The sequence below is a fragment of the Apis florea genome, unplaced genomic scaffold, assembly GCF_048593485.1.
Source record: "Apis florea isolate Af1SG1 unplaced genomic scaffold, ASM4859348v1 contig_2201_pilon, whole genome shotgun sequence".
NCBI lineage: Eukaryota > Metazoa > Arthropoda > Insecta > Hymenoptera > Apidae > Apis > Apis florea.
The window spans coordinates 1202560-1224399 of NW_028256542.1; the positions used below are offsets into that span (position 1 = coordinate 1202560).

The 21840-nt window shown below is 40.8% G+C and overlaps 1 protein-coding gene and 1 long non-coding RNA gene across 25 annotated transcripts in view; one reads left to right on the forward strand and one right to left on the reverse strand.

Moving 5' to 3' along the window:
• The window catches only part of LOC100865695 (uncharacterized), a 42390-nt gene extending 33343 nt beyond the window's left edge, over positions 1-9047 (forward strand). Inside the window, exons 3-7 of one of the 5 annotated variants that reach the window (XR_015295153.1) lie at positions 3144-3287; positions 4999-5330; positions 5667-5941; positions 6289-7111; positions 7241-9047. Coding sequence is in view for 3 of the 5 variants with exons in the window: in XM_012483454.3 (XP_012338908.2) it covers positions 3144-3287; positions 4999-5330; positions 5667-5941; positions 6289-7030 (1493 nt within the window). In the remaining 2 variants the exon portion in view is untranslated. Of the gene's footprint in view, positions 1-3143; positions 3288-4998; positions 5331-5666; positions 5942-6288 lie in introns of all 5 variants that reach the window. The other 4 variants (XR_015295154.1, XM_086917471.1, XM_012483454.3 and 1 more) reach the window with 4 other exon arrangements.
• The window catches only part of LOC116413927 (uncharacterized), an 87932-nt gene that overhangs the window by 54673 nt on the left and 11419 nt on the right, over positions 1-21840 (reverse strand). For 3 of the 20 annotated variants that reach the window (XR_015295155.1, XR_015295158.1, XR_015295157.1), the window contains exon 1: positions 4935-5004. This is a non-coding gene — a long non-coding RNA (uncharacterized LOC116413927). Of the gene's footprint in view, positions 1-4934; positions 5339-5620; positions 5936-16909; positions 17071-17246; positions 17482-19726; positions 21294-21840 lie in introns of those variants that run through there. The other 17 variants (XR_015295175.1, XR_015295176.1, XR_015295167.1 and 14 more) reach the window with 17 other exon arrangements.

A 21840-nucleotide genomic window follows, 5' to 3' on the forward strand; every position in this document is an offset into this window, starting at 1 on the left:
TCAGATATTTCTCAATTTATTCCCATTGTCGCGTCGAAGAGAGAATAAACTGATCCGATTTAGAATTTGGCCAACAGTCTGAAAAGCTCCATTAAATAAAATGTCTACTTCTTACCGTTTCACTCTTGTATCATATAGTTTGCATTAGATTGATCCTCTTGATAATCTCTGACTCTCTTAAATAATCGTCTTCTGCAAGTCCAATCTTATTTGCATAGAATACAATATTTACAAAATGTCCTGTTAATTATTCTTCATCGTTTTACCTTTACACGTATGCTTATGCTTGTATTGAAAATTTTGAATTGAAAAATAAGAAATTGTTCATAAATATCCAACATACAATATCAGATCACGATTACTAACCTAACTATGTCGGGTCACGTGGTGAAATGATTGAGAAACGCTGTTCCAGATGGCGTTACACGTGTGTATACACGTTGCGTGTCCCCATTGTATCGCGGAGAAAAGAAAGCTATGCGAATTTTTTTTTTCTTCTTTTCTTCACGAGAATGTGGATGAAGATAATTGATCTTTTGATCGACGAGGACAATTTATTTCAAGCAATTTTGCCTCCAATATTATACTGTTTCGTAATGTACTGTTAGGAAATTGGAAAAAAAAAGAAAAGAATAAGTTGAACGTGTAATCCCACCTTTAACGATCACCTGCGTTTCCTAATAATCTTTATACATATCGATAATAAGAAGAGTCAAAAAATAACCATCAACTTTTAACACTTTGTTAACAAGTTTGAAAAAGAATGAGCCTGATCCTTAATGATCAACGATTTATCCTGATATTTCGTAATATCAGGTCTAATTTCCATACAACCGTGTTTCCTCCTCCCCGATACGTAAAAAAGAAGAATCACAAGCGGTTGGTCCACGAGCCGAAACACACCGCGTCACGTAGAACAGCCACGACTCCCGGTTCCATTGTTCACGGGACACAGGTTAATCGAATATTAATGACGAAACAGTACCAGCCAGCTGTAATAGAACGAACTCCTCCAACGGTGATGCATTAATGTATATCATCGTATACTCTCGTTTCTCGTCTCGTGATGTATCGTGTTTGAGTAACGGGCCACGGCGCGAAATATCTCGTTTAATAACGTTTGGCTAATGTTTGAAATCGGAGAAACAATTTTTTGTGCAATAATTAATCGTAATTAACGATAATTATTCATAATCAAAATATATCTTTAATCGTGATGTAATGTAATTTTAATGCAAATTTATCCAAATTTAGTCTGTTCAACGAGTTGATGATATATCCAATTAAAAGTATATAACTGTAATCCCACCAATTGAAATTCAGAAATACGCGAATATTTCTTCCACTTTCTGATTCTTCTTTAGATTTATATTATATCCATCTTCCATAAATATTATTAATCGACCGTTTTCCTTAATTAAATAACGTTTATAACAAATATCCATGAACCTAACCGTGAACCTGTCAAATTATTTTCCACTCTCACGTCTCATTACTCGTTACTACGCAAATCGATATATAAAATTTCTCCTCCCCTTCAAATCTTTTATTATTATCTCGTCAGTCGACAACATTGGTTCAATTAAGGCCATGATCAAGGGGAGAAAAATCCATTCCATCACCTACTACCGGAGAAGCATAGAAAGAGGGGGAGGGAGGGAAAAACCATATCGTACCGCGCAAGGCGCTTCCAAAGCTTAAATTAATAATTTATCGACGATTTGGAGGATATACGCGCGATTCTTCCCATAATTTATAGCCGTGTGTAAAAACATCGGCCGGTTGTCCCGATGTTCACGTACAATGGGGGCGTATAAATCGCTGAATCGATTTGCAAGCGGTTTACATCGTATTTCCGCCATCTTGAATTGATTTACAGCTAGTACTAATGCGCGAGTTCCCGATGATTGTTGTTGTTCCCGTCCTTTCCACGAAACGTCCTTTCCATCCGAATGTATTTTATAAATACGTGGGTGTTTTATCGCCGATACAACACGTCCGGTTTTATGAGCAACCACGGAATTTATCGTCGATCGGGGCTCGCGCCAGGCTAGATTAAATTACAATCTCGTCCACCACCATCTCATCTCTCCCTCCTTTGCCCAAAGACAAAGAGGCTGTTCGATTGTTAAAGATAAATTTATAAACCCAAGAGGCTACTAATTACTCGACTTTATCCCTCGATTTCCTATCCCATTGAAAATGGAATTCTTCGTAGCTAGTAATTGCAATCCAGATTCTTTTCTCGGAACACAATCGATGTTTTTACAATGCTTTTATTCTTCGTATTAATTCCCTAACGTTTTTAAAACTTTTAACGATACGTTGCAGACTAGTTTATTTTTCTTTAATTGATCAAAATGAAACATTTTTGTATACCAATTTTTCTTTAACACGAGTTTTCAAACGTGTTACACGAGTATATACCCGTCCAATTAGAACGCGTGTAAAGCGTATCTATAAATTATCTTTGTGCGACCAAGACGTCTCATGAACGTCGCTTCTCGTTTCGTTTCGCGAAATTTGCGAGCATCTGGCAAGATGATTATCAAAAGGGTTGTTTCTCTCGTGGTTTTTCACCCGTGGAACTGGAGCAACGTTTGTCACTCGAGCAAGCCTCGCGCCTGTGACACAGATGCCACCGTTTGCGTGTCCTTCCCTCCGCGAAGCGAAAGCGAAAATTACCGTGCCAGGACTGATTTCGATTCATCGTTCCGTGAAAGTTTGCGCTCTAGAAATGGTATTACCCGAATCCGAATCGATCGATCGCTTCGAGTTTTTTTTTTTAGTGGATTATAAATCGGTGTACTCGTGATCAATGGAGAGATTATTTACAATCGAATCTTATTAATAATCCGATCATTATGCCGCTGTCAGAAATGGAAATTATTTAAGTTTCTTTCGACGCTACATTCAAATATTTATCTGATCATTCGAATTGAAGAGGCAGGATGTGCTAATTTCGCGAAATAATATCGATCGATAAACCATAAATTTTTAAATTATTAGAAAAGGTGTTGTATCGTGAAAGAAAGAAAGAAGTTGAGAATCACTGCTGTGTGCTCTAAAAATTTGGAACAACAATCGTGATCTCGTTTCGTGGTAACTAAGTTAGCTTGAAATGTATTTTGTTCCTGTTGCAGGCTGGTTCTCCGTTGTCTCGAACAACAGTGGTACCGGAAGTGCCAGGGTGTATCGAAGAGTGGGTGCCTTGGTTCGAGCCGGGGTCCCAGCATTTCTGCTCGCCAAACCTCTGAGAGCTTACACTCTGACGCACTCAAAAATGGGTAAGTTTGTTCGCTCGTAAATACGTGGATGAATCGTGGAAAATAATAATACAATTATTTTCCGTTATATTTCACGATATTTTTGTTCATCGTTCCGTCTTAATTTATTAATATAAACGTAGTCTTTTAAAATTTTTAATTTTCATTGCAAACGAATGCAATGTTATTTCCACAACAGGTACGTGTGGAAAAAGGGCAAATGTTTTATTAATTAGAACGTGTTATTATGCGTTTCCCATCATCGGCGGAAAGGGGCTATAACGTTTGTTTAGAATGAATGAAACGGCTTTATTATTACGCGATGCAACGCGGTGAACGAAGAAGAGAAGCAGAAATTTATGAGGAAATGACTCGTTTATAAAGTGATTAACTCCTGCACTTTCGTTTGCCAAAAGGAAAACGGAAAGTGGACGTCGTAAAGAATTAATGGTGGTTCGGTGTCCTGGGAAAAAGATCCTACTCTCCGATGATTATTTTAATGGCGGATAATCCTCGTAGATTTAATGCTTGAGAAAACGATTGATAAAACTGTTATGACGCAGTCATAATCATTTCCAACTTTATAATCCTTTTCCCCTTCTCTCTCTCTCTCCTCTCTAAACTCTAAGAAACAGACTTTACACGTACGAGAGATGGATATTGCTCTCTCCCTGTAAAATTCACAACGCCCAAATACGATTCACCAAAGATCACCCAAGGAAAGGAACGATTGCGTTAGAGAAAAATTTCCACGCACAAAATGATTTTCCCCACGAACGATTCAACGAACAGGATCCCTCCGTCCTCTCGGGGCCACGTGTCGACCAAGCCAGGATTGTGTCCCTATCCCCCCCCTCGTCTAGGACGTGACAACGCATCCCGCTTCGGTATATACGACGCGTGCACTCACGCACGTAGTTAAGCACAGCGGCACAGGATTATTCCCCTGGGTGCAGCGACTGGCCGTGACACGAATGCGTTAACTGCGCGCGAACTGGCCGGCGAACGTAGGCGAGGCGAGGGAGGGGCGTACGTAACAGGCCCGGCAGACGATTATGCACAGTCGCGCCATCTCTACGCCTCGACGTAATGCACTTGTCACGTGATATTTGGGGGAGGGTAAAATTTGGAAGTGAAACGATTCGAGGGGAAAATTTGCACGGGTGATCATCGACGCTTGGAAATCGGTGTTGGAAAATCGGAATTAATTATTATAAAGTGGGGCGGAGAAAATTGTTAAGTAAGGCAGGCCTTTTAATGGGCAGCTCGGTAAGTAGGTGTTTTAATAATAATGTTTGTTAAAAAAAAGAAAAAAGAAAGAAAGGAAGGCGCAGGTTGGAAACCGTTTGAAGCGGCCGCCAGCAGAAGAATTCTAGGAGGAGATAAAATTCCCGGGGTTAACACTGTTATTAGCCAGGTTGGTTACTCTTGGAAAAGATTTATTAAGCTGAGTAATGGAATAGACCGGATGGATGGAAGCTCGTTTTGTTAATGATAGCGTGGGTAACTGAGACAGGTAATTGGAATAATGAGGTGGAGAAGCTGCTTTGTTGCCAACTGTAAATTGAGATATGGTGCGACGCTTTACGTTACCCGGCGACGAAACAAAAATTATAACACGAATTCTAATTTTTTCTCTCGCCGACGAATATTTAAAATGCGACTTACCCTTCCTGCCATTCGTGGATTCGAAAATTTCAATTTCTCGTAATAATCGTTCTCGTAATTTCAGAGAACGGCAACCTGAGGGCCCACTACACGAAGACGACGGTGAGGGCGGGGGAGGTGCTGCGGCTGGCCGCCGTTTTCCAAGACACGCGGAGGGCGCCCGTCTCGGGCGGCGTTTCCGGCGTGGTTGGCGGCGCGGCCGAGGGCAAGAGTTCGAGGTCGTCGGAACGGGACCAGTACGCCCAGTGCCTGGATTCCCACGGCCACGAGCTGTTCGCCCCCCTTTCCGCCAGAGGGGAGTTCTACGCGACTTGTCAGAGCGGGAGCCTCGACACCGGAAGCGACGCTGTCCTCTACAGGGTTCACCAGCTCGCCAGAAGGGACCTTCCTCTGAGGGTGAGGATCTTTGAGAAACAAAAAATATATAACACCAAACCTACCGACATTTCGTGTATTCAACCTATTCAAATGACCGCTGCAAAAAAATATAGAAAGAGATTTTAGCTAATTGGATTCGTAAAGTAAACAATACAGAAAGTCGCGAATATTGAAAAATGTGTTGTATCTACACGAAGATAGAAAAAGTCAATAAGTCACGTATGGCGATGTCAGTAACTTTGTATACGAGAAATTCTAAACGAAATTTCATTTGACCGCGCCGTGGTAGGTTTAGTGATATTTCTCACCTCGATCACGAATAACGAACGAGGCCGTAAAATATGCGTTGATCAGGTACGACTGGTCGCTGGACCCCTGCCAATACCCTTGCCGCGAGATTACAGCGGCCTGATGCAGCTGGAAGGGGCGACGAGGGGCCCGATAGTGCTGGGATGCGCGGTACCTTTGATGCCCGAGAGGCCCCTGCCGAATTCCACGGTCCCGGAACTCCTCGAGCTGGTCGCCACGGGGCCGACCGCGCCTCGAGTGAAGAGGGCGCGGCTAGGCTGCCCCTCCGAGGCGCGGCTACTCGCGTCGCCCAAGATGCAGCGATTACTTTCAGCCTGCAGGTGAAAAGGAAGAAAAGGATATTATTTTCATTCGCAGCAGAGAGATTCGTTCGAGAATACTTGACCCTTTCGCGACTCTTTCTCGCTCATAAAAATCAGTTCGCTGGATTCATTATTCTTGAACAGATTTCGTCCCACCCCTTCAAAATGAAAATACAATACCATTATATTCCAAAGTGTAATTAAAAAAGTGTTTGAAGATGAATAGCCTGCTTTCTTTATCGAAGCAAACGACAAAGTAGCGAAAGGGTTAAAGCACCCCCCAAGCACCATCTCGAGCGTTCTCTTCTCTACTTTTCTTCAACAACATCTCACGAATTCTCCCTTGCCCCGCCGAATTCTTCCAGGAGAGCGTTGGACCAGAGGGCAACGGAGCCGCGGGTGGCGCCGCCCAAGCCTGCCGCAAACGGCGGCGGCCAATTGAAAGAGCTTCACCTGAAGGAGATCAAGTCGAAGCCGGAAGCGAAGCCGATCCTGCAGAGTCTGAAGGAGGGGTTGGAGCACATCAAGCGGACGACGATCAGGGATCGGAGCAGCAACGGGCGTGCGGCGGGCGGCGGCAACAACCATCACAGCTTCCTCGACCGGATCTCGAGGATAGCCCAAGGCGGGAGGGGCAGGAACCCGGCCAAGAAGTCGGCCTCGTTCACGTTCGCCGTCAGGCCCGAAATCGGGATGAGGTCGGAGAGATACGCGAGCCTCGAGTCGGAGACGAACCTCCACCACCCGTCCGCCCCCTCGCCGAGGCAGCAGGTGCAACGATCGGTGTCCACGAGCGTGCTCGAGGTCCAGACCCAGCAGGACGTGGATCCACCCTACTCCAAGGTCAGGGACAGCTTGACCCCGCTACCGTCCACCCCCCCCTCGTCCAAGACCGAGGAGATATACGCGGAGATCTGCGAGCCCACCGGCCCCGCCCCCGCCTCCCAGCAGGAGAAGCCGCCCCCTCCGCCGCCCCCGCCCGAGGGGAGGAACGGGACGAGGGAGAAGGACAGGGGTTACGTGAAGTTGGCGCTCTCCCAATCCGAGATATCCGACATTTCGAACGTGGCCGAGGAGGAGGAGGGGATTTATAACACGGTCTGCTGATGATCACAGGGGTTTGGATTATTGTTGAAAGGGGAGGAGGGGTTGTTTTATGGGATGGTTGAATCGGTGGAAAGGGAAGAGGTAGGTAAATAGGTTGGATGTGTCTCTTCTGTTTTTCTTCTTCTTTTTTTTTTTTGAAAGAAGTTGTTTCGAATAATTATTGGCGGAGAATAATGTGATAAAAAGTACGTACGTTTTCGTTCTATAAAGTTAAAATGGGAGAAGGGAAGCAGTCGGAGGGAACCAGTTTCTCCGGAGGAGAATAACATTTTAAACTTTCCAACGTTTAAGCTAAATCATCCCTGTACAACTCGTAAACATCGGCCACATTGAAATCGGCTCTCAAGTTTTATTCTGCCTTCGGGCGTAAAGGGATCGAGATCTTGAATCGCTCGACACGTTTTGAACATTTTTTTAAAAGACAGCTTCTTCCATCCCGGCTTCGATAAAATTTCCTTTCCCGATGCAAGTGACACTTGTAATTTTATCGAGCAGCTCTTGGATCGAAGATAGCCTCGTTATTAACAAGATGAATAAACGTCGAAGAGAACCTCTGGCACAGTTAGAATTTCGTTCAAACAAAAATTTTAACTATCGTATCTTTGCGATGATGCAAGTGAAAGTATATTTTACACATGTATAAAATAAGTAATTACCTTTTCCAATGAAAGAATCATAATTAAATAGATGAAAAAGAACACGTTATGTTCTCTATTATCGAATAATAACTTTGCCAAAGTTAATCTTCTACATCACAATAGCCCTATACGCTCCACAGAAACACGTTCGTTTCGCAAAATTTGTAACGCCCCTCTTCTAAACATCTTGTTCGATTATTAGATTGAGGATATTTATGCAAAATTTATACACGAATGAAAACAACGTATGAAAAAAAGTATATATATATATATAACTCATTCTTCAATTATCTTAATGACATCGCAACGTACCTTGAATATTTCATATATATATATATATATTTTTTATCACAAATAAACATCCTCCAGTCTACTAATTATCAAGCATGAACCTGCTTGGGTCCTCCTGTACATCGTATAAACATAGTTCCATCGTGGTTCATTGATAAGGGACAACGTGTGACTTCCTAGAATCAAGATAGACAGAGAGGGGAACAAGCGTCGAGGAAGAATTTACAGCGTCATTTGCCGAAGGAATTATCCTCCCAGCGTGTTTTTCTACCCTTTTCCTTGGGAGAACGGCTGCGTCCTCCACGGGGAACCGGACCGGAAGATTTACAAGGCTGTTGACCGGTGAAAATGATCGCGTAATTGCGGTCCTGGGCGGCGGATGTAGCGGGCCCACGGCGGGACGCCAACCCGACTTCCGGTTGGCATTAAAGGATTCTGGACGATCGATTATTATTAGGAGCGACCCGTATTCGAGGACGTGGCGAAGGATTCGATTCTTCGTTCGTTTATGGATTGATTATGGCCAAGTGGATTGGAGAGGAGCGTGTAGAATGAAATATCATGTGACCTGAGTTAAATCAATTTAATTTTCCAAGTGTGATTCCGTGGATTGGATGATTGAAGTGAATTTGGAATTTTTTTTTTTTTTTTTTTTTTTGTAAAATCTGTTGAAGTTGTTTTGGTGATCCATATTTGATGACGTGCAAGAATTTCTACTTTTGTGATCTATGAATGGTGTATATATATATATATATATTTTTTTTTGAGGAGGAGGAGGAGTGAAGAGGATAGAATAAAAAATTGTGTACGAAAGAAATAGTTCCTTTTTGCCTGGATGTGTGCAAGGGACACGTTTTTTAGCAATGATTACAATTTAGTTTGAAGCGGATTGTTTTGATATTCGAAAAAAAAGATTTTTTTTTTTTGTACAGTTGTTGGTAACGTTTTAGCGTTTAAGATGGTTGATTCGACGACCAGCGTATTTTTGTACATTTGTTGATACTGGTTGTGAACACCCACGAGAAACACGATTTGTAATTTTCTTATTGTATAGTTATTATTTTATAATACACCGATTCGCAGTTAAACTGTGTGATATTTTATTTGGGAAATAATACCCACTTTCAGACAACTCGTTAAAATTATTCATCATATTAATCTAAATTACATAACCGCGTAATTACAAATTTCAAGATATAAATTTTATAACCTATATTCCAGTAATAAAAAATCTAATCAAAATCTATATCTAGAGATATCGAAATCAAGATTAATGTAATGTAATTTAAATCTTCGAAGGATATCGTTAATTTTTAATTGCTGACTACACTAAGATTCCTCTACGTTCTGTCCAAGAATTCCAGTATTCTATATTGATACAAAAGAATCTAATAATTTATTCCATCTTCATCGTGTAATTTTAACTTTTCTTACAAAAAATTCTACAAATTTTCTTTTTTTTTTTTCAAACTCCGCAAAAATAAAAATCCTCTTTATTTCCATCTTTATTTCAAACACTGGTAAAATTAAAATATTGAAATCCTTTTACACAACAATTTTGCAAGAGTAATGAATAATCCAAACTTAACTTCCTCTCTTAATTCTAAACGAAAGAAAAAAAAAAGTTAGTTGAAAGTGTTCACAAAAATGTCTCTGCAATCGTGGCTAAACAACGCGTTCTAACAAGAATCCCGTTTTCCCTAGGAGCACAATCTCTCGAGCACAACCGTGGTCATTACGCTTTCATCCTGTCCGCGCATCCAGCCGGTTCACCCACGATCAAGAAAATTGAAAATGCAGAGATAAACATGCCGCGGCCTGGCTCTGACTTTGAGGAATAATAACGCGAAACGATCGTCAGCGGCTATAGGTCATTAATGTTTTACGAGCACGTAGAGCGCACAGCTGCGTCCGTTCAATTACAACTAACAGGGAGAGCTACGAATACACCTCTTTCTATCTTTCTTTCTCTCTCTCTCTCTCTCTCTCTCTCTCTCTCTCTCTCTCCTCTGCATTACAAAGAGATACGAATGCTCTTTCTTTCTCTCTCTGTATTTACATCTGCGCAGAATCACGAATGCATTCTCTCTCTCTCTCTCTCTTTCTCTCTCTGCGTCTGCGCAGTTTCCACCGCCCGATACGCGTTTACGTCCATTAATATTAACGGCTTGAAACAACGATAATAGCGGACAACTATAGGGATCCAGAGGTGATTTTCCTTGCCTATGTCGGGTGGACGTTACTGTGGTCTCTGAAAGATGTGTATATGGAATAAGAGATGCTTTATTATCGAGTGATTCCATCACGTGTGATAGATATCGAGTGTGATAGATATGGACATTGGAAATAATTGGTAATCGATACCTGTATCGTATTACCGAATTTTGGTTGGTATTTATGGAAAGTTAGGGTTTCGGTATACATGTATTACAATTTTCGTATGAATATTCCATAAAATAATAGGTTGTTGACGAGTGATTTCGATTGTGATTCTAGCAAATGAATATCGAGGTTCAAATAATCGATATATCGTGTATCGTGTTATTGAATTTTGGTTGAATTTTTAAAGAGGTTATGTTCTGGTATGGTATCATGTTTCAAGATTCTGAGAAATGTTGGATAGTGTGATGTCGAGCGATTTTATAAGTGAATCCAGATAAGATGATTCTTTTCTTTTATTTTGTTTTAACAAATTGATTGAAATTCTTTTTACGAGGCATAATTTAGTTGTTCAAAGTACTTACACATAAGATGAATATAGTACACTTCATCAATTCGTTAATTTTATCTTCGAAATTTTTATAGACGTTACAATGTGTTTTATTATATATACAAGAGAATATGTGAAAAGGAGGACAACAGCACCGGACGTGAGTACACAGATTCTTCCATTTGATGCAAATACATAGCATTCAACAAACGTTAAATTGTACCGTTCAAAGAGTTAGATATTATCATAGATTTGTTGTTCTGCAAAAAAACATAATGACGGAAATTCAAGATAGCATCTAATTAAAAAATAACATGAAAGTTTATCTGAAGCTAATTAAAACATATAAAAGTTTTTCCATTGTGCATTTCACTCTGTATATTTCCTCAATTTTTGTATTTTCCTCAATATCTCTTCTATCTCTTTATTTTCACATAAAAATGCTCTTATCAAATAATCAAGTTCGTTTAACTGCACTTTTAATGCAATAAATTTTATAAAAATAAAAATGAAGAAACTTCACACAGTTGTCACATTCCTGACTTTGCTAAAATCTATTCAATTCTTTCTTCTTTTTCAATCCTGTCTATCATCAAATTCAAATTCAGAAAGATCAAATGAGACTTTTATTTTATATCCATCGAATTTAAAGATATTCTCTATCAAGTTTTCTACTATTATTTAAACACTTGTGTCTTTCTCTTTATGCTTTGTTTTCACTTACATATCTGTTTTATTCTTTACTTTTAATCTAAATTAATCTTAATTAGTCATTTGAAATCTCTTTTTTTTTAATTTATTATTCAAACATTTTTGTCCCTATTAATTATTTCACTTTTGGAAAATCCCACCTTAATCCACCAGATTAAAATCTTTTTCCACTCTGTAAAATCTAGAAATTGAAAAACACTGCATACAAAACTATCCCAGATCCTTAACCTCCCTTAACCTTGTCTTCAACCATAAACCTGGAACAAATACCTCCAAGAAAAAAAGAAACGCCCCTTCTTTTAGCATATTTTACAACTCGCCCCATATTCCATCCACGGATATCGACGAGATATCGACGAAAATCGCGTGTAACGACCTGAAACTCGTCCATTCCCGAGATCCATATATCGTTCTCCCCTCGGTTTCTGTGCAAACAGTGAATCGCAAGGACGCGATAGGTCGGGATATCGATCGAGACAACGGCGCTATCGTTGCACGGTAATCTTGGTCCACGGGTGCATATTTCAAGATCGGCATGCGTGAACGATCTCATGGCCGTCGGGTTGCCTTGCGGTCGTGTAACTCACCTTTACAACGTTAATGCGACGGCCACGGTGCTCAGCCTATCATATTTCGCGGCCCAGCTTGCTTGATCGACGAGCCGTGTTTTAATATGCAAATTAAAATGCAAATAATCCGCCTACCCTCTCTCCCTGGGGCGCCCGCTCTACCACCCCTATTGAGACCCGATCTAAACTCTGATCGCCATCCCTCATGGCGGAACAGTTCTTGGTGACCCGTCTCGTGGATCTCTCTCTCTTTTTTTTTTTCTTATACAATTTTTATCTGTTCTTCGACTTCATACTTGATATTTTTTTTCTTGGATGTTGTTGAAGTGCGAAGAATCCTATTTTGAATACGAATACAGGAAGATGGATTGAATTAGGAGATCGACAAAAATCAAGAATTGAGGAAAATTATTTCTCGACGCGAATTTTTTTATCCTTAATTTTCCACTCCAAGAATCGGTCTTCATTAAATTTTTTAATACATTTCTCGCAACGAAATCAATCAAGACTCGAAATTTTCTTTAAAAAATGATATAATACGTGATATCAATTATTATTGCTTTCTCCTGGTCTATAATAAGTATTCAGGTTATATTTATCATTCAGTCTAGACATCGGTTCTTCGATATTATCGAGAAGTGGAACGCTTTCTTTCGAATTTCGAAAATACGATCGTGCGTGAAACGTTATTACAATAGACGTGATTTTGAATCACACGAACGAGTCAGAAAAGGAATCCTTTCCATAATACAAGATGGTAGATGGTAGATTATCCTTTTGTCAGATTGCAAGCGTTCGATGTAACGCTATCCGAGCACGCTTCAATCGAAAAGGTTTCCCATTTAGAATATTTTCTTTCTTTTGAAATATTCTTATATGAACGATTCTTACACGAGATTTCGAGTGTATACAATTCCATTCAACGAGGAAGATAATGCGATCATAAAAAAAAAAAAAAAGAAAAAACTTCCCATCGATACACTCTAAATTCTCGGTTCAATCCTCTCGTCGCGATCAATCTTCCTCGCCATTATTATTTGTCACCGCTACAAACCGCGCATGCGCTCGAACAGCCGCGATAGAAAAGAGTTTCGCACTCGAGGGATGGAGAAGGATAGAGAGCTCGAACTAATTGAGTCGTCCGCCCGTCCCCTCCCGCCCCCTTTCCCCATTTCGAACGCCGGGATACACCGAGCCTTTCACGCTATTGATGACCGTTCGTTTAATCTCGTTCCATTCCGCGTCCCCGCATAAAGACCGCTCGTCCATCATAGCGAGATTATGATAGGAGAGGCACCGTCCTCAATGAAGACATTACGCGTACCGATGGCTAGGGGATTCATCTTGGCTTATATACGACCGACCGCGATTGTACCGACCGAGCAGCGGAGGAGAAGTCGCCTTGAGACTCGCAATCTGCGAATCGGGTGTATAGGGATTTTCTCTCTCTCTCTTTCTCTCTGGTTTCGAGGATGGAAACGATGAATCGAACCGGCAGCCTAAGGCCTTTCGAATCGCCTCTGAAGGAAGATAAAGCGTTGGAAGGGGTGGAATCGAGCGAGGTTTTCTTTCCCTCTCTTCTTTCTATCTCTTTATCTCTCTATGGGCCAGTTCGAACAAAGGTTCGAACGACTCGGTTTGACACGGTTCGTTCGATTCGGTTGAGAATTTGATCAGAACTCTCGAGAGGAGATTCTGTTCATTCTCGAAGAAGATTGGAGATTCGATATTGTAAGTGTGTAATTTTTTTCGAAATGCTTCCGTTCTTAATGCCCATTGAATATTAAGCTTTACGTATTATCTTCCTTTTATCGCGTAAGCTATTAGGCGCGCCTGACGCAGTTTGCAGTTTGAAATTTAAATTTAACTTTCTATCTGCGTATATCATTACATCCTTCATTTCTTATAAACAGATGTAAATGCTTGTCCCTTGCTACCTGATACCGTATCACGTTCCCTTCGCTTCTGTATGTATCATTCCCATGTTTCACGGGAATGCCATCGCATATAAATTCATGAAATTGAAATTCTATTCGATTCTATAACTAAAGAATGGACGTTAAATCGTTGAAAGTGATAAATATGGTATCTTCCGTATTTTCCTTTTCTTTTCTTTTCTTTTTTTTTTTTTTTGGAACACTTGGAATGCTCGCTCGAAATAGAAGTAAGAAATTTTTAGGGTGGACACACTTTCACGCATCGAAACGATATCGCCAGATACGCCCAAATCCATGCACGTTTCGACCATTACGTATTCATCTCGAGTATTTTTCATGAGGAAACCTACGACGAAACTATAATATGGAAGATATATATATATATATTTCACTCACGAATCGTGATACGCATTGTTAAAAAGAGAAGAAATTATTTTTCCTCGTCACCATTAATAAATCGATCAAATTCACAAACTACTACAATTTATTCCATAATGAAAATACCTGACTCGAAACGCCTGAACAAAATCCTGAAGAATTGACCCTTCGTATTAATTCGTCCAAGCGCAAAACTTAATTCATAGCTCTTCTCCACTGTAATAGGGCATCGTGTAATTAAATTCCTCACAGATGGAACGGTGGTGGATGCAATCTATCGCGCAACAACTTCCGTTAAACGACACCCTGTCCGAATACGACGTTGCTCAATGCATAACAAGTAGCTCTAAAAGATCGGTTGTCGGTAGCTCGTAACGTTCGGCCTACGAACGAATCGAATGAATCTGCTTATCCTCCTGTTGCTTGGCCTTGCACCACCGTATACAGTTGGAGAGCATCGAAACGTCCACGTGAGTAAGCCTTAATACGTAAGCCATATATCGATATATATGTATATCGTGCTTTGTTGGTTCAACGATTCTAAAATTCTGACAAATCCGATCCCCCGATTCGTTCCTTGTATTTCGTTATAAAATTTTCAGATTTTTTTCCCGTGGATAAGATGTGAAAGGTTCGTTGCAAATGTTTGATTGATTTTGAAAAACGATTAATTTTATTTGTTCCCTTTTTCTCTCTCTGTCTTTTTTTTTTTTTTTGAGAGAGAGAGAGATTGTTGATTTTGATCAAAATGAATGAGTTTTAATCGATGTAGCATGAGCTTTAATTATTATTATCAATTGATTGGACTAGCAATAAATTATACACTTATTGACACGGACAATTGTATCTGCATTTCAATATCCGCCCAATGAATTACAAATTATTCATATACTGTTTAATTAAGAGACAACATAAATTTTCTTTGTATCCGTGAGGGGTATAACTGGAGGCAATTAAAATTCACACATATTCTTCAATTTTATCATTAATTTTTATAATGATTTATGAGAAGAGATTTAATTCAAAGTCTATCTCAAAAAAAGATCCTGTTCATTATGAGAAACAATGATCGAGATTAAATTTTAGATATAAAACATCAAATTTAATGAGAAAACTTTTCTGCTTCTTTCCTCTCCAAGAAAATAAATTTACGATCTTACGATTAATAGTGGAAAGTGTTCGACACTTTTATAATTCCACGTATAAATCAATAATTGCCAAAGTTTAAAAAAAAAAAAAATTATTGACAAACTTTTTGGCGACTTAAAATAGCAATTAATCCATAACGATCCGTAACAAATTTGTTTGTGATTTAAAGAAATTACTAAAAATAGTAGAAAAGAAATCACAAATATCAATCTAACCTAAAATAGCATTCGTCGAAAAACCGTAGAAAAATTTGAGTGAAAAACGAAATATCCCTAGACTTTATACATACTCTACAATAATTCGTCCAACACTTTTTCGCAATACACATTATCAACAAACGTGTAAAAGAAAAAAGAAGAGAAAGAAGAAATAAAATAAGTTTGAAATCGCAATAACAAACACCTGTAAACAGGTATAAACCGTGAAAGTCTTAAATCTTCGATTCGGCAACTGCACTAACGCGGTTGCATTATCGCGAGAGGCAAACGTTGGGAGAGGTTTGGTAAGGGTGGAAGGAGGCGAAGAAGGTGGGCAAGCTAAGAGGAAAAGAAGAAGGAGAGGAAAGAGAAGGTGGAGGAGGCGGAGGAGGAGGGCACGTTGGCGTCGCCTGGAATGCCCGCGGACCACGAACGGTGCCGGTACGACGGGTTTACCTTTTACAGCCTACCTACCGGTCGTTTCACTGCGACTGCACCTTCCACGTCTGCATCACCACTCTTTTCGAATTTCACCTGGCCGGATAAAGGACTAGCCTACCAGTCGTATACCACTCTCCTTCTCGACGATACATATTTGTTGATAATTAGTTACAGTTTGAAATTTTAATAGCAGTGAAATCGTTGGTCGAAGAGTGATACATCGAGGAAAAGAATATACGGCTACCACGTGTCTCTAATTTGAATATATCGAAGAAAAATTCACTCAAACTAATCTCAAAAACTATTCTAAATAAATTTCGTCGCGGAATAAATAATAGAAAAAATTCGCTACATCCTCTGCAAATCAAAACCTTATCACAAGATACTTGCAACACTCCATTCTATATATTCTTAAATATTAACAATCACATTTGGAAACATTCCACAAAACGATCTCGATCACGGAATATTCGCATTTTTAAAATCACCTACAAGTTTCCTTATCTTACTCTAAACACTTTTGACACACGAATATTATCGAGTGTGTACCTCGCGATACGTTTCGTACACGCAATAACTAATAAAATATCGTATACAAATATCTTATTATCTTCTCTCGAAGGAAACACATTAGAATAAGAAAAAATATATATATATTTCTCTCTTCTATATCTCTCTCTCGGTTTGCATTCGGTGGCTTAATTATTGACACTCCGCGAATCGAATTAATTAGCTTAACTCGTTCTAAGAGAATGGCGAAGGAGGACGAAGAGGAGGATGAGGTAACCGCAAGAATCGTCTCTAAGATGTCACAATTTCCACGATAATGTTTATTCATGATCACGATTAGCCACTTACCACGCAGCCTATCTCGCTCCCTGCTCCGTACCTCGTGAATTTTCATGGGCCATTACTTTCTCGTTCTTGAGAATCGATCCGATCTTGATGCACGAATCCTCTCTCTCTCTCTCCCCATTTCGAGTCGGTGGAGAACGGCATAGAGTCGAAGATCCGCTCTGCTAAAGAAAAAAAAAAAATATTCTAAGTTGCGATTATTGTTAATTTGATCGAACAACCGATCTGAATTTCCTTCCCTCTGATTTTAATAATCCAACCAATAAGTGACAAAAACCAAGATGAAATTATTCTGCGCGTTTCAACTTTATACGTTTCATCTATGATGTACAGTTATCACCTAAGAAACGAATGACTGATACAATCGAATTTGATGCGTCATCACGTAGAATCTGATCCTGATTGGGAGGGCCACCCACGTGTTCGTTAGGTGACAGACGCAATTTGACCCATTAGCACAATCACATAACGCGGTTAACGGAACCGGCGGAGGCGCAGACCGGAAAACAGCGGCGCGATTCAGAATGCCGACGCGTGCCGCATCGCGCTCGCCTTGCCCTCTATGTCCATATACGCGACTGGTCGCGTTGCTCACCACGCGCATGCGTGTGCACTCTGACGATGAGAAATACCTCTTGGATCGAAGTTGTGCAACGAAACGGAATTCGCTTTTCGAATTCGAAAATTTTCACTCGAAAAAATCGATAAGACGGAAAAACTCGTTCCACGATATTAATATTCCAAGATTAAAACTTGTTCTTCTTCGAAATGGATATCGTGTGTATCGATGAGAAGTTCTTCCAAAAATCTTCGATCGTTTATCGAGATGAATAGAGTGGCCTAATCGTTATCGGCGAGGAGGAGCAGGTAGCCGCGAAGTCGGACGAGAAACGAGAAGAAGAGCGTCCGAAGACAGGTCCGGTTTGTCGGACGTGGGCGCCTTCTTCCTCCCCACAATGATCCTCTCGTACCCTTGTCACCGCTCCTCCAGCCCCCCTTTCAAGGATTTCGGTTGGCGGGTGCAACGCACCCTGAAAGCCGAGACGTTGTCCCTGGACGCCTACGTCTGGGATCTCTCTCTCCTCAGAGGAGAGCTTATAGACGAAACCAGGAGGCGAGGACCAGGCGGTGAATTTCTAAGAAAGGCCGTGCAATTTTCGAGCGGTCTTGTTAGCCGACACGCGAAAATTTATCACCTTCGTTACTAACTATCTCTCGTGCTCCATAGTATCATCATAGTAGCAGCGCGTGATGAGGTGGAATTACTCCTGATGGAAAAGTATCATTCGAGGAGATTGAGATGTTCGATCTGTCTGGATCTAGGAGGAGGGCGTGCGTGTCAGGAGAAATTCGAGATATCGTTCTTTTGCGCAGTTGGGATCGAGTATAGAGAATAAAAGTATGGATTTTTCGAGGAATCTTTAAATGGAAGTTCTTAAGCGAGGCTTAAAATTTAATCTGATTTAGCCAATCCCTCCAAGAACGTGGGGTGGGCTCTCTTCCAGACACACGTGGTCACGACACGTTCTCTTTTCCTCTCGTTCGAACGAGGGTATTAATTCGGACTTGTTAACAGGGCGTCAGCCACGTCGAATTGTCACGCCAAATAAGCTCGCTCACCCCGACTCGTCCCTCGCTTCTACACGTATTAGATTTATCTTAATCGGCGAATCTAAGAAACCAAACTCTCGCCGAGTTGAAAAAAGAGTTGGGGAATCGTTCGAGCGGATCGAATTGGGTGACAAGCGGGGAATTCGAGCGAGAAAAAAAAAATGTCGTCCTCGTCAAATATGTATACGGGAAGAGGAGCATTATTGAACTGGAGGAGGACCAGTTAGTTGTCCAGAGATTTTTCTAATCCCGTGACAAGATGGAATTAAGACGGATCGTCTGAGAAGCCTTCTACATTCTTTGAATGGACCGAAGTTTAGAATCGCTTGTTTCGCGAACTACATTTGTTGAGTTGATTTTTATCTCGGAATATTTCTTAAACTTTAAGAATCGATCCAAAGAAACGTTATAAATTTTATTGGAAATAAGTGGGGTGTAATTAAAAGAGTCCTCCTCGATGCGTAGAAAAAAATTTAACTACCGCACAGAGCCATGGAATCGAAAAACTTTCAAAACGGTTCCCAGATCTCTCCTCGAGTCTATCGTTAGAAGAAGAATGAGCGCAATAAAATACGCTTATTAGCGACAATTAGAGAAGAGAAGAGGGTAGCCAAGTGATCTGATTGGACGGAGAACAATGCGGCAGGGCGAAGTTTGCGCTTGTTCGGGTCACTGGTGCACAGGCGGACCGTTAGGAGTGGAACATTGTGCATAGCCACGGGCATAATCCTAACTTCCAAGAAACGATCGCTCATTGATCCTAGGCCTCCGCTATGGACGACGACATAGGTCACGTCCACATAACGGTTACCGACCAAGGACACGTGCCTCGAAACTCCACGGCTCAGGCTAATCAACTTGACACCAGCAGGAACTGCCATTGTGATCGAAACCGCCTGCTGCGCTTTTATCACGAACGTGTAATGGAGAATTTTTGTCGTTTCTTCAGAGGCGCGATGCTCTTCTATGAGCATTGACTTTTTTTAATGGAGTTGTGTGATAACACGAATGTTTTTCGAGATTTCAGCCTTTCAATAGGACATCTAGAAGAATTTAATTTCTATTTTCGATGATTTGTATGACTCCTCGCTTTTATCCGATCGAGTGAAAAAAGTTTTAATGTATAATCGTCTGTTGTAACACGATGCAAAAACTGAGCAAGTTCTTTTGTGTATAACGTAGAGCGTAATAAACTTGGAGAATACTCGCCTAGTAAGAATGTTTTCATCACGCTGTTTTTGTTGACATTCTTCCGTTCCAGTTCTACGTTTCACTTATAATACGATTTCGACACGACACGGAACGAATTAACCATATTACGATCGATTGTATTTCAATAATTTCAAATAATTCGATAAACTCCGAAATATTGAAACGAAAAAATCATCAAATCAGTATACTCGTTTATTATCCATTAAAAAAAAAGGAAAATAAAAGAAAAGTTATTGCGCAAAATTTAAACCGCATTTGACCCGTATAATTCGATCAGAAATCAATATCCGTTTTCAAAAAAAAAAAAAAAAAACGCACGATCCACGAGCGATACAAGATTATCTTCCTCGAAATATATTTTCACGCGTGATTAATATTTTACTAAGCAGATACACGTATCCAAGTTCACGGCATCCGTAGGATCTGGTATTCAAGCATGCGCGTAATGCAACGTTGATTTCTCGGCGAACGAGCGAAAAAGGAAGGCGATAAACGTCAACCGGCATGGGAACATCCTGTCCAAGATCGCCCAAGGGTCGATCGCGTTGGAAACCAACGTGATCCATGAAGTACGATCTATCAAGTTACAGTTAACTCGCTGGCGGTCGACGTGTTATCAATCGATAACAGACGATAACATGGTCGAACGTAGCCGGGCAATTAACTAGCCAAGGCCATTGGCCAAGCCCTTGACGAATGAAAGGTGTGTCAGAGATGATGATATTTTACGATCGAAAACATCGATAATCGTTGCTTGCTTTGGATACGATGAATGACGTAAGACTGTTTCGATCATCGTAGAGGAACGGAATAATATTAGAAATCTGTCATTTCCAAATAATTAATATTGAAAAGCAAAGATATAAATGGAAATTGAATCGAAGATATTCAATTTCAATATAGGATAACATAGATGAATTACAAAATTAGAATCACGAGACTAGAAATTTTTCAAAGATCAATGTCTAACCTGCAAAATTAAAATTCAAAAAAAATTTGCCTAATTCCTCAAATTAACTTCTTAATCTCCGTTTCTCCGACCTCTTAATCTTAATCTCAATTTTACATGTCAAAAAATGTCATAAAGTTGAACACATTTACGCAACCACATCACCGCAGAGTCGAACGTATCGATTCGAAATCGACCATTTAACCTCAACAAATCTTCATCGCGGGCCAATCAAGCGCACTTATCCAAACTATCCAAGTTTTTCTTGTATCTGGTTATGCTAATTACACCGTACACGATTATTATCGAGACGCGTTCGCGTGCCACGTTAAACAGCCCCGTGTCCCATAAATAATAACTTCATCTCGCAGAAATGGCGCGCGTACGAGACGAGCTCTGTGATTCTCTCTGCGCGCCCTCTATAATTCTCGACCGCGTGGGAATTTGAGTTTTCCCTCGATCCTTCTTTCCCTTCTCTTCTACTGGAAAGAACTATGTCACGGGAGGAGGCCACGTTTGAACAGCCACAAATTCAACCGATCACCGTGGCGGGTACAACATTCCATCGGGGCAAAAACGCGTAAATTACGCGACGAACAGGGCGTCATTATTGGAACGAGCAGGCCTGGCGCACACTGCGCAGGACGGTCTCCCCCCTTGCCTCTGTCCCACCGCTACACTCTCATAAGTACATAAATTAGCCGTACGGCAGCCCGAGCAAAAAGCTACACGACGGAAGAGGTAACGGGCGACGTCTGAACGCGACACGCGAGTGAATCGCGGCCTGCACGTGGGAGAGCAGAAGCAAATAAAGTAACGAATAAAGAATAGAGTCTACTACTGTGTGCCAGTTGGACAAGCCGTGCAGCATCATTAGCCGCGACGTCCAGCTTCTGATTTCCTTCGTTCGCCTACCCATGCCAAGGCGAAACCGAACCGACGAGACGCGCAGCCGACATTTTGTATGTTAACGCGGGATTTGCTCGAAGGTATTCACTTTGCTCGAGGTTGAAGCGGTTATATTTTCGAGGTTATATTTTGTCGGTGTGTTTCTCGGTTTGGTTGAACAAGTCCCCGGAGATTTATATTTAGTGCGTATCGTGTAATCGTGTATCAAATACGCGTGTATAGAGTGTCTCGCTTTGATGGATAACTCTACTAC